The 12944-nt window shown below is 45.0% G+C and overlaps 1 protein-coding gene across 1 annotated transcript in view; it reads right to left on the minus strand.

Annotated features, from left to right (window-relative positions):
* Positions 1-1481: 1481 nt before the first annotated feature.
* The window catches only part of LOC120017818 (secreted frizzled-related protein 5-like), a 22789-nt gene continuing 11326 nt past the window's right edge, over positions 1482-12944 (minus strand). The window contains exon 2 of the mRNA XM_038960787.1: positions 1482-2083. Coding sequence (XP_038816715.1) covers positions 1707-2083 — 377 coding nt within the window. The 3' untranslated portion in view covers positions 1482-1706. The remainder of the gene's footprint in view (positions 2084-12944) is intronic.

Below are 12944 nucleotides of genomic sequence, written 5' to 3' on the forward strand. Positions count from 1 at the left end.
TAGGATAGGGGCGGGTTTAGGATAGGGGCGGGTTTAGGATAGGGGCGGGTTTAGGATAGGGGCGGGTTTAGGATAGGGGTGGGTTTAGGATAGGGGCGGGTTTAGGATAGAGGCAGGTTTAGGATAAGGCGGAGGGGTAAAGGGTTAAAGTTTCTGGTTAGGGTTAGTGGTTTTAGAACTGGCTGTAGAGTCCACAGAAGATTGGGACTGATAGAAAGACCAGTCAGGGAGGAACTTAGACACCACATATGGAGAGGAAGAGCCAATGGGAGAAGCTGCTGAAAGGCGTGTAGCCAATGGACAGAGCTTATACAGTATGGCTTCTCTGCATTCTATTGCAATTTGAATCAAGTATGGCGGTGATGACAATCCCATTGACTAAACTGGAAAAGCCATCTTGGGCTAGTTTTGAAAATGATCATTTAAGTTGACAACGAGTTATCTGAAAGTTAAAATGGTAACGCTGGCCATTCAAAAACGATACGGCCTTAAAGGTAAAATGATACTAAACTCCATGATTTTCATCTTTTACATAACTACATCTGCGGCAAGATAAATAACAGAGGAACCCTAATCAGATTTTCTACTGGGGATCAAACCGAGGATCAGAAGGTGGTGGGCAGCTCTTGCAGCCAGGCTGAGATTTATTAAGACTCGCACACAGAGGAGAGACCTTCTTTAAAAGTAGCTGTTACTCCCAACCACTACGTTTGTTAACAGCTGAATCATTTTTTGGGGGGGGATGTTCATGCATATACATATCAATAATGATGGTCAGGGGAATTAAAGGATTTCACTCAGATGTCTAGTGTTTAGTTTGAAACGAGCGCCAGGCGTGGACGATGCTGTTTCTGGACGGTTGCTGAGTAGTAAGAGATATACTAAACAGCTCCCCCTTCAGGATGCACACACCCACGCACCCACAAACACCCACACACCCACAAACACACACCCACACACACCCACAAACACACCCACAAACACCCACAAACGCGCACCCACAAACACACACACCCACGCACCCACAAACACACACACACCCACAAACACACACACCCACAAATACACACACCCACGCACCCACAAACACAAACACAAACACACACGCACCAACAAACACACACACCCACAGACACACACACCCACAAACACACACGCACCCACAAACACACACACCCACAAACACACACACCCACAAACACACACGCACCCACAAACACACACACCCACAAACACACACACCCACAAACACACACGCACTCACAAACACACACGCGCACACGCTCCCACAAACACACACACACGCACCCACAAACACAAACGCACACGCTCCCACGAACACACACACACACACACACACACACACACACACACACACACACACACACACACACACACACACACACACACACACACACACACACACACACACACACACACACACACACACACAGTCTGCCATTCTACAGACTTCATAGGGGTGTCTGTCCTAGCCTTGACAGGCCTCTCCTCGCCTGAACAACCAGTTTCATCCATTAAGCACTAGACCATGGGGACAGAGGGGGGCAGATCTTTCACTTCTTAAAAGGGGGATAGGAGGAAAGGGGGAGTTATTAATGACAAGAGGAAAATGTTTTTCACCACTGCTGTTGCCTCCTTCTTGTCTCTGGTTAGCTCTTCTTGGGCCTTCTTAAGTCTGATGCTGTTTAGAAGGCCTTGAAGTGGCAGTAGGCCTCCAGCGAGGAGAACAGAATGTACAGCAGCCACAGGCTGACAAACAGCATGGTGGTCAGTATCTTGGGAGTCCGCGGACCCCCCAGCTCGCCGCCGATCGAAGGTCGCCTCCGGTACATCAGCACCCCCACGCAGATGAAGGCGAAGATGGTGAAGAGAGTGACGGAGAAGGCCAGGCTCCCCGGGTCTACCTTGAAGTCGTTGCCCTTGGAGTTGTGGTAGATGGCAGCCATGGACCAGGCCACGCCGATGCCCAGGAACACATTGACCGCGTTGCTGCCCGTCACGTTGCCGATGGATGCGTCAGCATACTGGTCCTGGATGGCTGCCACCTTACTGGCAAAGGTGTCTGGGGGAATGGGGAGAAGGGGATAAGGGGAGGAGGATGAAGGATAGAGTTTGTGTTGTATGTTGTGTGTGATTCAATAGGGATTGGGAAAATGTTATTGGATGGGAGGAATGAATGTTGATGAGGTATGGGGAAGGGGATGTGGGTGAAGGGTGACAGACAAAACAGAAAAGCTAAATGTTAATTCACAGACTAGAGAACCCTGAACAGCATTGTTTCATGAAACATTGTTTAATGAATTCTCTGGAGAATATAATCAGGGAGCAAAGTTGGCACCATTTCTGTAACAGGACCTCCATCTCAGCAGAACTTTTCTGTCTCTGTCTTTCTCCCAGACCCAGTTCAACACCTGAGGCAAGCACAATCCTATTTATAAATGGCCATCTCTGTGACTGGATTGAACTAGTTTGCTCTAGGAATAACAGCAACCCAGCAGGAAGAGACCATCCAATCTCTGGAGTGGAGATGTGTATGCTAAGTTGTTACCTTGCCAGGAGCAAATGCTTCCATAGAGTCAGGGCAACTAGCCTAATTTTGAAGATGTCTTTCATTGGCAAGTGACAAAGCACTCTGTTTAATTCCCCTTTCTGTCCCTCACACCTCCCTCACTTCCTTTGTGCACCCCCCCTCCCCCCCTCTCCTTTTCCTGGCAACTTCAACAGAGAAAGGACTTGGTCTTTCAGTTCTGGCCAAATGGGCAGGGGAAAAGAGGGTGAAAATAAGAGAAGTGGGGGAAGGAGATGGAGAGGGAGGTAAGGGGAGGAGAGAAGAGAAGAGGCAGCACATAGATGACAGAGGGGATAAGACATCGAGAGAGAGAGAGAGAGAGAGAGAGAGAGAGAGAGAGAGAGAGAGAGAGAGAGAGAGAGAGAAAGAGAGAGAGAGAGAGAGAAAGAGAGAAAGAGCGAAAGAGAGGGAGAGCAAGAGAGAGAGACAGAGAGAGCAAGAGAGAGAAAGAGAGAGAGAGAGCAAGAGAGAAAGAGAGAGACAGAGAGACAGAGAGAGAGAGAGAGAGAGAGAGACAGAGAGAGAAAGAGAGAGAGAGAGAGACAGAGAGAGAGAGAGAGACAGAGAGAGAGAGAGAGAGAGAGAGAGAGAGAGAGAGAGAGAGAGAGAGAGAGAGAGAGAGAGAGAGAGAGAGCGAGAAGAGTAGAAGATTGGATTACTAGGTTGAGACATACTGTTCCTCAGGGTGACTCCATTCACTAAACTGGCACCAGGCTCTGCCAGCTGGACATGATAACCTGGTCATTGGCACCGGGTGGCACTATTCAATGGGAATCTAGCTCTGGTGACTTCAACATGGCACAGGACAAGCACTGACATGGGCATACAAGTGTGGACGTTACTGGACCACAATAGTGAATACATTGGACCCAGTAGCTGTGGCTGATCAGAACAATGACCTCTATTATCCATTGCTTCACAAAAAAGCTTAGCCTGAAGAAACACACACACACACACACACCACACACACACACACACACACACACACACACACACACACACACACACACACACACACACACACACACACACACACACACACACACACACACACACACACACACACACACACACACACACACACACACACACACACACTTGTTTGAGAGCTGTAAGGCATAACTAAGGAAGATGTATTACTTAAAAATAATCCATCTCTGGTCCAGTGACTCTGGAGAGTATTCTCAAGGACTCACCCCTTGATCCCCAGCCTGCCAACTGGCCACTCCGGCCTTGTACTGAGCTGCAAAACCACTGGACCAAGACCAGGAAGAAATATAATTGAAAACATAAAGTGTATAAGTTAAACTACAGGTAACTGCCAAGATAAACGAAGCTCCAACACAAAGTGTCTAAATAGGGTGTTGGGCCACCATGAGCCAGAACAGCTTCAATGCACCTTGATATAGATTCTACAAGTCTCTGGAACTCTATTAGAGGGTTGAGACCCTTCTTCCACAAGAGATTCCATCAATTGGTGTTTTGTTGCTGGTGGTGGAAATGCTGTCTCAGGGGTGACTGAGACAGCCATGGCATATGGTTTACACAGCTTTCATGCTCATCAAACCATTCAGTGACCACTTGTGCCCTGTGGATGGGGACATTGTCATCCTATGGTGGCATAGCCTTGGTAGCCAAAGTAATGGCTTGCCCAGCATTTTTATACATGACCCTAAGCATGATGGGATGTTAATTGCTTAATCAACTCAATAACCACACCTGTGAGGAAGCACCTGCTTTCAATATATTTTGTAGCCGTCATTTACTCATGTGTTTCCTTTATCTTTCTGTCTCTCTGACTCTCTCAACCAATGTAATGGTTAAATAAGAGCAATCATTTCTTCAGGCTTTGTACGGCAGGCTGGACAAAAGGCTCTCTCTCTCTCTGATAACACAGGGTGGTTGGATCCACTGAGCAGAATGCAGAGGGAGGACAAAAGCAGAATGGACAGAGAGACAGGGGAGAGAGCTGTGGAGTGGCTAAATGCTGATGTAGAACAGACAGGGGCTGCCTCATCTGCACTGATCATCTCTGCTTCACAGAGAAGGAAGGGACGGAGGGGTAGAGGGAAGGAGGGATGGAGGGAAGGGAGGAAACCCAGGGGGTGTGTGGTGTGGTGTCTCACAGTTCTCCACAAGACAAAACAGAGCATCTATAAGAGAAACATGCACGCAAACACACACATGCACACACGCACACACACACACACACACTTCAGTCCTCTTGGTGGCTGTGATTGTGTAAGGATAGAGAACAATGTGTGTGGGTAGATATGTCTCTTTGTGACCGTGGGTGTGTGTGGGTCTGTGTAATCAGCACAGTGTGTGTGTGCGATTGGCAGATATCCAACCTGTTGTCCTTCTCATTGATCCTCTCCCCCCCTGTGTGAGAGCATATTCAATCTCCTCTGCCCTATCAAGAGCCTGCAGTCAAACCTGGGTCCTCTCTACCTCCAAGAAAATAGTTTTTCTCAAGCAGACAGCAGAAAAAGGCAAAAGCTCATCTGTAAGACAGCTTGACTGCTAATCCCTTCCTGGCTGTGACATCACACAGTCACAGTGGAGACTGTTGTCTTTGACAAGCCCTACAATCACCAGCCATTTAACTGCCACACATCTGCTGCTCTCTCCGGCCCTATTAATATGCAGAAACAGCCTCTCTTTGCCGCAGCTGCCGCTAATGGCTATATCGGTTACTACAGCGATTAGGCCTTCACCCCCTTGTGCGTCTCTGCTGTCCCTTCCTGACAAGGCCAGGAGGAAGCGATGCTGATGATGTCACATCCTGTGTGCTGGGAGTAGTCTCACACAAATCGATGCTCCCACAATATCCATTTGTAGTCAGGAACATAGAATTAGTAATTGAATAGGATCTTTGGTCTGGAAGGACAGTAGAGAGCTTCTCCTGCTCTCTTTCTCTAGATGTGTTAGGACTGACTGTGACTGTGCACCCCATAAACTATCCAAGCTTCCATGATAAATGTCACGTTCACGCCTACAGATGGACATCTTAGAGGGATCAACCATTATATCAACCATTAGCTGTTTGCCTAGTAAGGTCTTATAGAGGAGCAGTCCATAGCACTAGAAATAATGACAGTAGGTCTGTGGTACTAACAGGACATGTTTAAAAGTCCTTCTACAGATTTCAGATCTTAATTTGATCACCCTGTTGCAATGCAGGAAATGTACAGCTTGTCGTGTATTTGAGGTTTAAAAAGGTTTCTGAAGCTTGTAATTTCCACTTTAAAATGTCAGACTTGATTTCCCCTGAAGAAAAATGTAGCAACCCTTACAAAAATGTCCATTAATTATAATCCACGTAATAATTCACATTTCCTGTAGCTGCAGGATTATTTTCCTGCTGTAGCAAACTGGCTCAAATGAAAATCCTACATCTGTACCTGCGCTGAGAAAAAACAGGGAGAGACTTTCATTAAATACCATGTCGTTCTCCATAACACCTACAAAGTGTATCAACCTAGCACAGGAAGAGCTCCAACCCGAAAGACTCCACTTTGTGAAGTAGTAAACATCAACACAGAGGTGGAGGTGCTAATTGGCCAACAGCTGGACCTATATTTATACCTGATGTTTTCTGAGGAAAGTCTTGACAGAAGAGGCTCATTCTGTTAACATGTTTAGATGTGTTTGTTTGTGTGTGTATGTGTGTTTTTGTATGCGTATATGTGTGTGAGTCCGGGAGGGCAGTGGGCAAGCAGTCTGCCAGCAGCATGCCTGGTAAGTGTTGTTCACCACTCTCCCTACAGTGTTATTTATCACACTTACACTAGCAAAGCCACATGTGGGATAGAAAACACCCTTGAGACTAATGTACTTTGTTGTGTTCTGTATACAAGGCTCACTTTTGTATTGCTTGACTAAATGCAGAGATTTACATATTCCACTCAGTGTGCTCTCTACTATCCTCAAAATATTCACACACCAACGCACGCACGCACGCACAAACACACACACACACACACACACACACACACACACACACACACACACACACACACACACACACACACACACACACACACACACACACACACACACACACACACACACACACACACACACACACACACACACACACACAGGGGTGCTTTTCAACTGAGCATTGGGCTATACTACCTTAGCTTGGGCTGCTGATGGTCTTCTCCGGCTGACCATGACACACGAGGCTATTTGAGCCGTGTGGCTGAGGTGTGCAGTTATATTGACTATAATTACAGTGGGGCGGGAGGTGTGTTGTTATATTGACTATAATTAGTGTGGGGCGGGAGGTGTGTTGTTATATTGACTATAATTAGTGTGGGGCGGGAGGTGTGTTGTTATATTGACTATAATTACAGTGGGATGGGAGGTGTGTTGTTATATTGACTATAATTACAGTGGGGCGGGAGGTGTGTTGTTATATTGACTATAATTACAGTGGGGCGGGAGGTGTGTTGTTATATTGACTATAATTACAGTGGGGCGGGAGGTGTGTTGTTATATTGACTATAATGACAGTGGGACGGGAGGTGTGTTGTTATATTGACTATAATTACAGTGGGGCGGTAGGTGTGTTGTTATATTGACTATAATTAGTGTGGGGCGGGAGGTGTGTTGCTATATTGACTATAATTACAGTGGGGCGGGAGGTGTGTTGCTATATTGACTATAATTACAGTGGGGCGGGAGGTGTGTTGTTATATTGACTATAATTACAGTGGGGCGGGAGGTGTGTTGTTATATTGACTATAATTACAGTGGGGCGGGAGGTATGTTGTTATATTGACTATAATTACAGTGGGGTGGGAGGTGTGTTGTTATATTGACTATAATTACAGTGGGGCGGGAGGTATGTTGTTATATTGACTATAATTACAGTGGGGTGGGAGGTGTGTTGTTATATTGACTATAATTACATTGGGGCGGGAGGTGTGTTGTTATATTGACTATAATTACAGTGGGGCGGTAGGTGTGTTGTTATATTGACTATAATTACAGTGGGGCGGGAGGTGTGTTGTTATATTGACTATAATTACAGTGGGGCGGGAGGTGTGTTGTTATATTGACTATAATTACAGTGGGGCGGGAGGTGTGTTGTTATATTGACTATAATTACAGTGGGGCGGGAGGTGTGTTGTTATATTGACTATAATTACAGTGGGGTGGGAGGTGTGTTGTTATATTGACTATAAATACAGTGGGGCGGGAGGTGTGTTGTTATATTGACTATAATTACAGTGGGGCGGGAGGTGTGTTGTTATATTGACTATAATTACAGTGGGGCGGGAGGTGTGTTGTTATATTGACTATAATTACAGTGGGGTGGGAGGTGTGTTGTTATATTGACTATAATTACAGTGGGGCGGGAGGTGTGTTGTTATATTGACTATAATTACAGTGGGGCGGGAGGTGTGTTGTTATATTGACTATAATTACAGTGGGGCGGGAGGTGTGTTGTTATATTGACTATAATTACAGTGGGGCGGGAGGTGTGTTGTTATATTGACTATAATTACAGTGGGGTGGGAGGTGTGCCGTTATATTGACTATAATTACAGTGGGGCGGGAGGTGTGTTGTTATATTGACTATAATTACAGTGGAGCGGGAGGTGTGCCGTTATATTGACTATAATTACAGTGGGGCGGGAGGTGTGTTGTTATATTGACAATAATTAAAGTCGGGCGGGAGGTGTGTTGCTATATTGACTATAATTACAGTGGGGCGGGAGGTGTACCGTTATATTGACTATAATTAGTGTGTGGCGGGATGTGTGTTGTTATATTGACTATAATTACAGTGAGGCGGGAGGTGTGCTGTTATATTGACTATAATTACAGTGGGGCGGGAGGTGTGTTGTTATATTGACTATAATTACAGTGGGGCGGAAGGTGTGTTGTTATATTGACTATAATTACAGTGGGGCGGAAGGTGTGTTGTTATATTGACTATAATTACAGTGGGGCGGGAGGTGTGTTGTTATATTGACTATAATTACAGTGGAGCGGGAGGTGTGTTGTTATATTGACTATAATTAGTGTGGGGTGGGAGGTGTGTTGCTATATTGACTATAATTACAGCGGGGCGGGAGGTGTACCGTTATATTGACTATAATTACAGTGGGGCGGGAGGTGTACCGTTATATTGACTATAATTAGTGTGTGGCGGGATGTGTGTTGTTATATTGACTATAATTACAGTGAGGCGGGAGGTGTGCCGTTATATTGACTATAATTACAGTGGGGCGGGAGGTGTGTTGTTATATTGACTATAATTACATTGGGGCGGGAGGTGTGTTGTTATATTGACTATAATTACAGTGGGGCGGGAGGTGTGTTGTTATATTGACTATAATTACAGTGAGGCGGGAGGTGTGTTGTTATATTGACTATAATTACAGTGGGGCGGGAGGTGTGTTGTTATATTGACTATAATTACAGTGGGGCGGGAGGTGTGTTGTTATATTGACTATAATTACAGTGAGGCAGGAGGTGTGCCGTTATATTGACTATAATTACAGTGGGGTGGGAGGTGTGCCGTTATATTGACTATAATTACAGTGGGGTGGGAGGTGTGCCGTTATATTGACTATAATTACAGTGAGGCGGGAGGTGTGCCGTTATATTGACTATAATTACAGTGAGGCGGGAGGTGTGCCGTTATATTGACTATAATTACAGTGAGGCAGGAGGTGTGCCGTTATATTGACTATAATTACAGTGAGGCGGGAGGTGTGCCGTTATATTGACTATAATTACAGTGAGGCGGGAGGTGTGTTGTTATATTGACTATAATTACAGTGAGGCGGGAGGTGTGTTGTTATATTGACTATAATTACAGTGAGGCGGGAGGTGTGCCGTTATATTGACTATAATTACAGTGAGGCGGGAGGTGTGCCGTTATATTGACTATAATTACAGTGAGGCGGGAGGTGTGCCGTTATATTGACTATAATTAGTGTGGGGCGGGAGGTGTGTTGTTATATTGACTATAATTACAGTGGGGCGGTAGGTGTGTTGTTATATTGACTATAATTACAGTGAGGCGGGAGGTGTGTTGTTATATTGACTATAATTACAGTGGAGCGGGAGGTGTGCCGTTATATTGACTATAATTACAGTGGAGCGGGAGGTGTGTTGTTATATTGACTATAATTACAGTGGGGCGGGAGGTGTGTTGTTATATTGACTATAATTACAGTGGGGGCGGGAGGTGTGTTGTTATATTGACTATAATTACATTGGGGCGGGAGGTGTGTTGTTATATTGACTATAATTACAGTGGGGCGGGAGGTGTGTTGTTATATTGACTATAATTACAGTGGAGCGGGAGGTGTGTTGTTATATTGACTATAATTACAGTGGGGCGGGAGGTGTGTTGTTATATTGACTATAATTACAGTGGGGCGGGAGGTGTGTTGTTATATTGACTATAATTACAGTGGGGCGGGAGGTGTGTTGTTATATTGACTATAATTACATTGGGGCGGGAGGTGTGTTGTTATATTGACTATAATTACAGTGGGGCGGGAGGTGTGTTGTTATATTGACTATAATTACAGTGGAGCGGGAGGTGTGTTGTTATATTGACTATAATTACAGTGGGGCGGGAGGTGTGTTGTTATATTGACTATAATTACAGTGGAGCGGGAGGTGTGCCGTTATATTGACTATAATTACAGTGGGGCGGGAGGTGTGTTGTTATATTGACTATAATTACAGTGGGGCGGGAGGTGTGTTGTTATATTGACTATAATTACAGTGGAGCGGGAGGTGTGCCGTTATATTGACTATAATTACAGTGGGGCGGGAGGTGTGTTGTTATATTGACTATAATTACAGTGGGGCGGGAGGTGTGTTGTTATATTGACTATAATTAGTGTGGGCGGGAGGTGTGCCGTTATATTGACTATAATTACAGTGGCGGAAGTGTGTTGTTATATTGACTATAATTACAGTGGGGCGGGAGTGTGTTGTTATATTGACTATAATTACAGTGGAGCGGGAGGTGTGCCGTTATATTGACTATAATTACAGTGGGGCGGGAGGTGTGTTGTTATATTGACTATAATTAGTGTGGGGCGGGAGGTGTGCCGTTATATTGACTATAATTACAGTGGGGCGGGAGGTGTGTTGTTATATTGACTATAATTACAGTGGAGCGGGAGGTGTGTCGCAGACGACCATAATACTAACCTAACCCTGATTGTTTCCAGACAGACCAATACTAAACCCTAACCCTGTATAGTAGTTCCGAGACCATAATACTAACCCTAACCCTTATATGTTCCAGACAGACCATAAACTAACCTAACCCGTAGTTGTCCAGACCATAATACTAACCCTAACCCTGTAGTGTATCCAGACCATAATACTAACCCAAACCCTGTAGTGTTCCAGACAGACCATAATACTAACCCTAACCCTGTAGTGTTCCAGACCATAATACACCCTAACCCTGTAGTGTTCCAGACGACCATATATAACCTAACCCTGTAGTTGTTCCAGACGACAAAAACTAACCCTAACCCTGTAGTGTACCAGACCATAATACTAACCCTAACCCTGTAGTGTTCCAGACCATAATACTAACCCTAACCCTGTAGTGTTCCAGACCATAATACTAACCCTAACCCTGTAGTGTTCCAAACAGACCATAATACTAACCCTAACCCTGTATGTTCCAGACAGACCATAATACTAACCCTAACCCTGTAGTGTTCCAGAGACCATAATACTAACCCTAACCCTGTAGTTGTTCCAGACAGACCATAATACTAACCCTAACCCTGTAGTGTTGTTCAGACCAATAATACTAACCCTAACCCTGTAGTTTTCCAGACAGACCAAATACACCCTAACCCTGTAGTGTATCCAGACCATAATACTAACCTAACCCTGTAGTTTTTCCAGACCATAATACTAACCCTAACCCTGTAGTGTTCCAGACCATAATACTAACCCTAACCCTGTAGTGTTTCACAGACCATATAAACTAACCCTTAACCCTGTAGTGTTCCAGACCAGACCATAATACTAACCCTAACCCTGTAGTGTTCCAGACAGACCATATACAACCCTAACCCTGTAGTGTTCCAGACAGACCTATTACTAACCCTAACCCTGTAGTGTTCCAGACAGACATAATACTAACCCTAACCCTGTAGTGTTCCAGACGCCATAATACTAACCCTAACCCTGTAGTGTTCCAGACCTAATACTAACCCTAACCTGTAGTGTTCCAGACAGACCATAATACTAACCCTAACCCTGTAGTGTTCCAGACCATAATACTAACCCTAACCCTGTAGTGTTCCAGACAGACCATAATACTAACCCTAACCCTGTAGTGTTCCAGACCATAATACTAACCCTAACCCTGTAGTGTTCCAACAGACCCTAATACTAACCCTAACCCTGTAGTGTTCGCAGACCATAATACTAACCCTAACCCTGTAGTGTTCCAGACAGACCATAATACTAACCCTAACCCTGTAGTGTTCCAGACCATAATACTAAAACCTAACCCTGTAGTGTCCAGACAGACCTAAATACTAACCCTAACCCTGTAGTGTTCCAGACAGACATAATACTAACCCTAACCCTGTAGTGTTCCAGACCATATACTAACCCTAACCCTGTAGTGTTCCAGACCATAGTACTAACCCCTAACCCTGTAGTGTTCCAGACAGACCATAATACTAACCCTAACCTGTAGTGTTCCAGACCATAATACTAACCCTAACCCTGTAGTGTTCCAGACCATAATACTAACCCTAACCCTGTAGTGTTCCAAACAGACCATAATACTAACCCTAACCCTGTAGTGTTCCGACAGACCAAATACTAACCCTAACCCTGTAGTGTCCAGACCATAATACTAACCTAACCCTGTAGTGTTCATAACAGACCATAATACTAACCCTAACCCTGTAGGTTTTCCAGACCATAATACTAACCCTAACCCTGTAGTGTTCCAGACAGACCATAATACTAACCCTAACCTGTAGTGTTCCAGACCAGTACCATAAACTAACCCTAACCCTGTAGTGTTCCAGACGACCATAATACTAACCCTAACCCTGTAGTGTTCCAGACAGACCATAATACTAACCCTAACCCTGTAGTGTATCCAGACCATAATACTAACCCTAACCCTGTAGTGTTCCTTGTTAGTATTTCGCGCGGCAGTCCAGAGGAGGTTTCTCATCTTCTCGCTTTCATTGCTGTCGTTCGCCCATTGAATATAACCTATGCTTCTATCCAATTCGCGTGGTTAGCGCCTTTCCCATCTCATGCTTTATGCGTTCGCTCTTACTCCGCTATGCCTTGGTTATTCGCTATGTGCTCTTAG

The sequence above is a fragment of the Salvelinus namaycush genome, chromosome 22 (genome assembly GCF_016432855.1).
Source record: "Salvelinus namaycush isolate Seneca chromosome 22, SaNama_1.0, whole genome shotgun sequence".
Classification (NCBI taxonomy): Eukaryota; Metazoa; Chordata; class Actinopteri; order Salmoniformes; family Salmonidae; genus Salvelinus; species Salvelinus namaycush.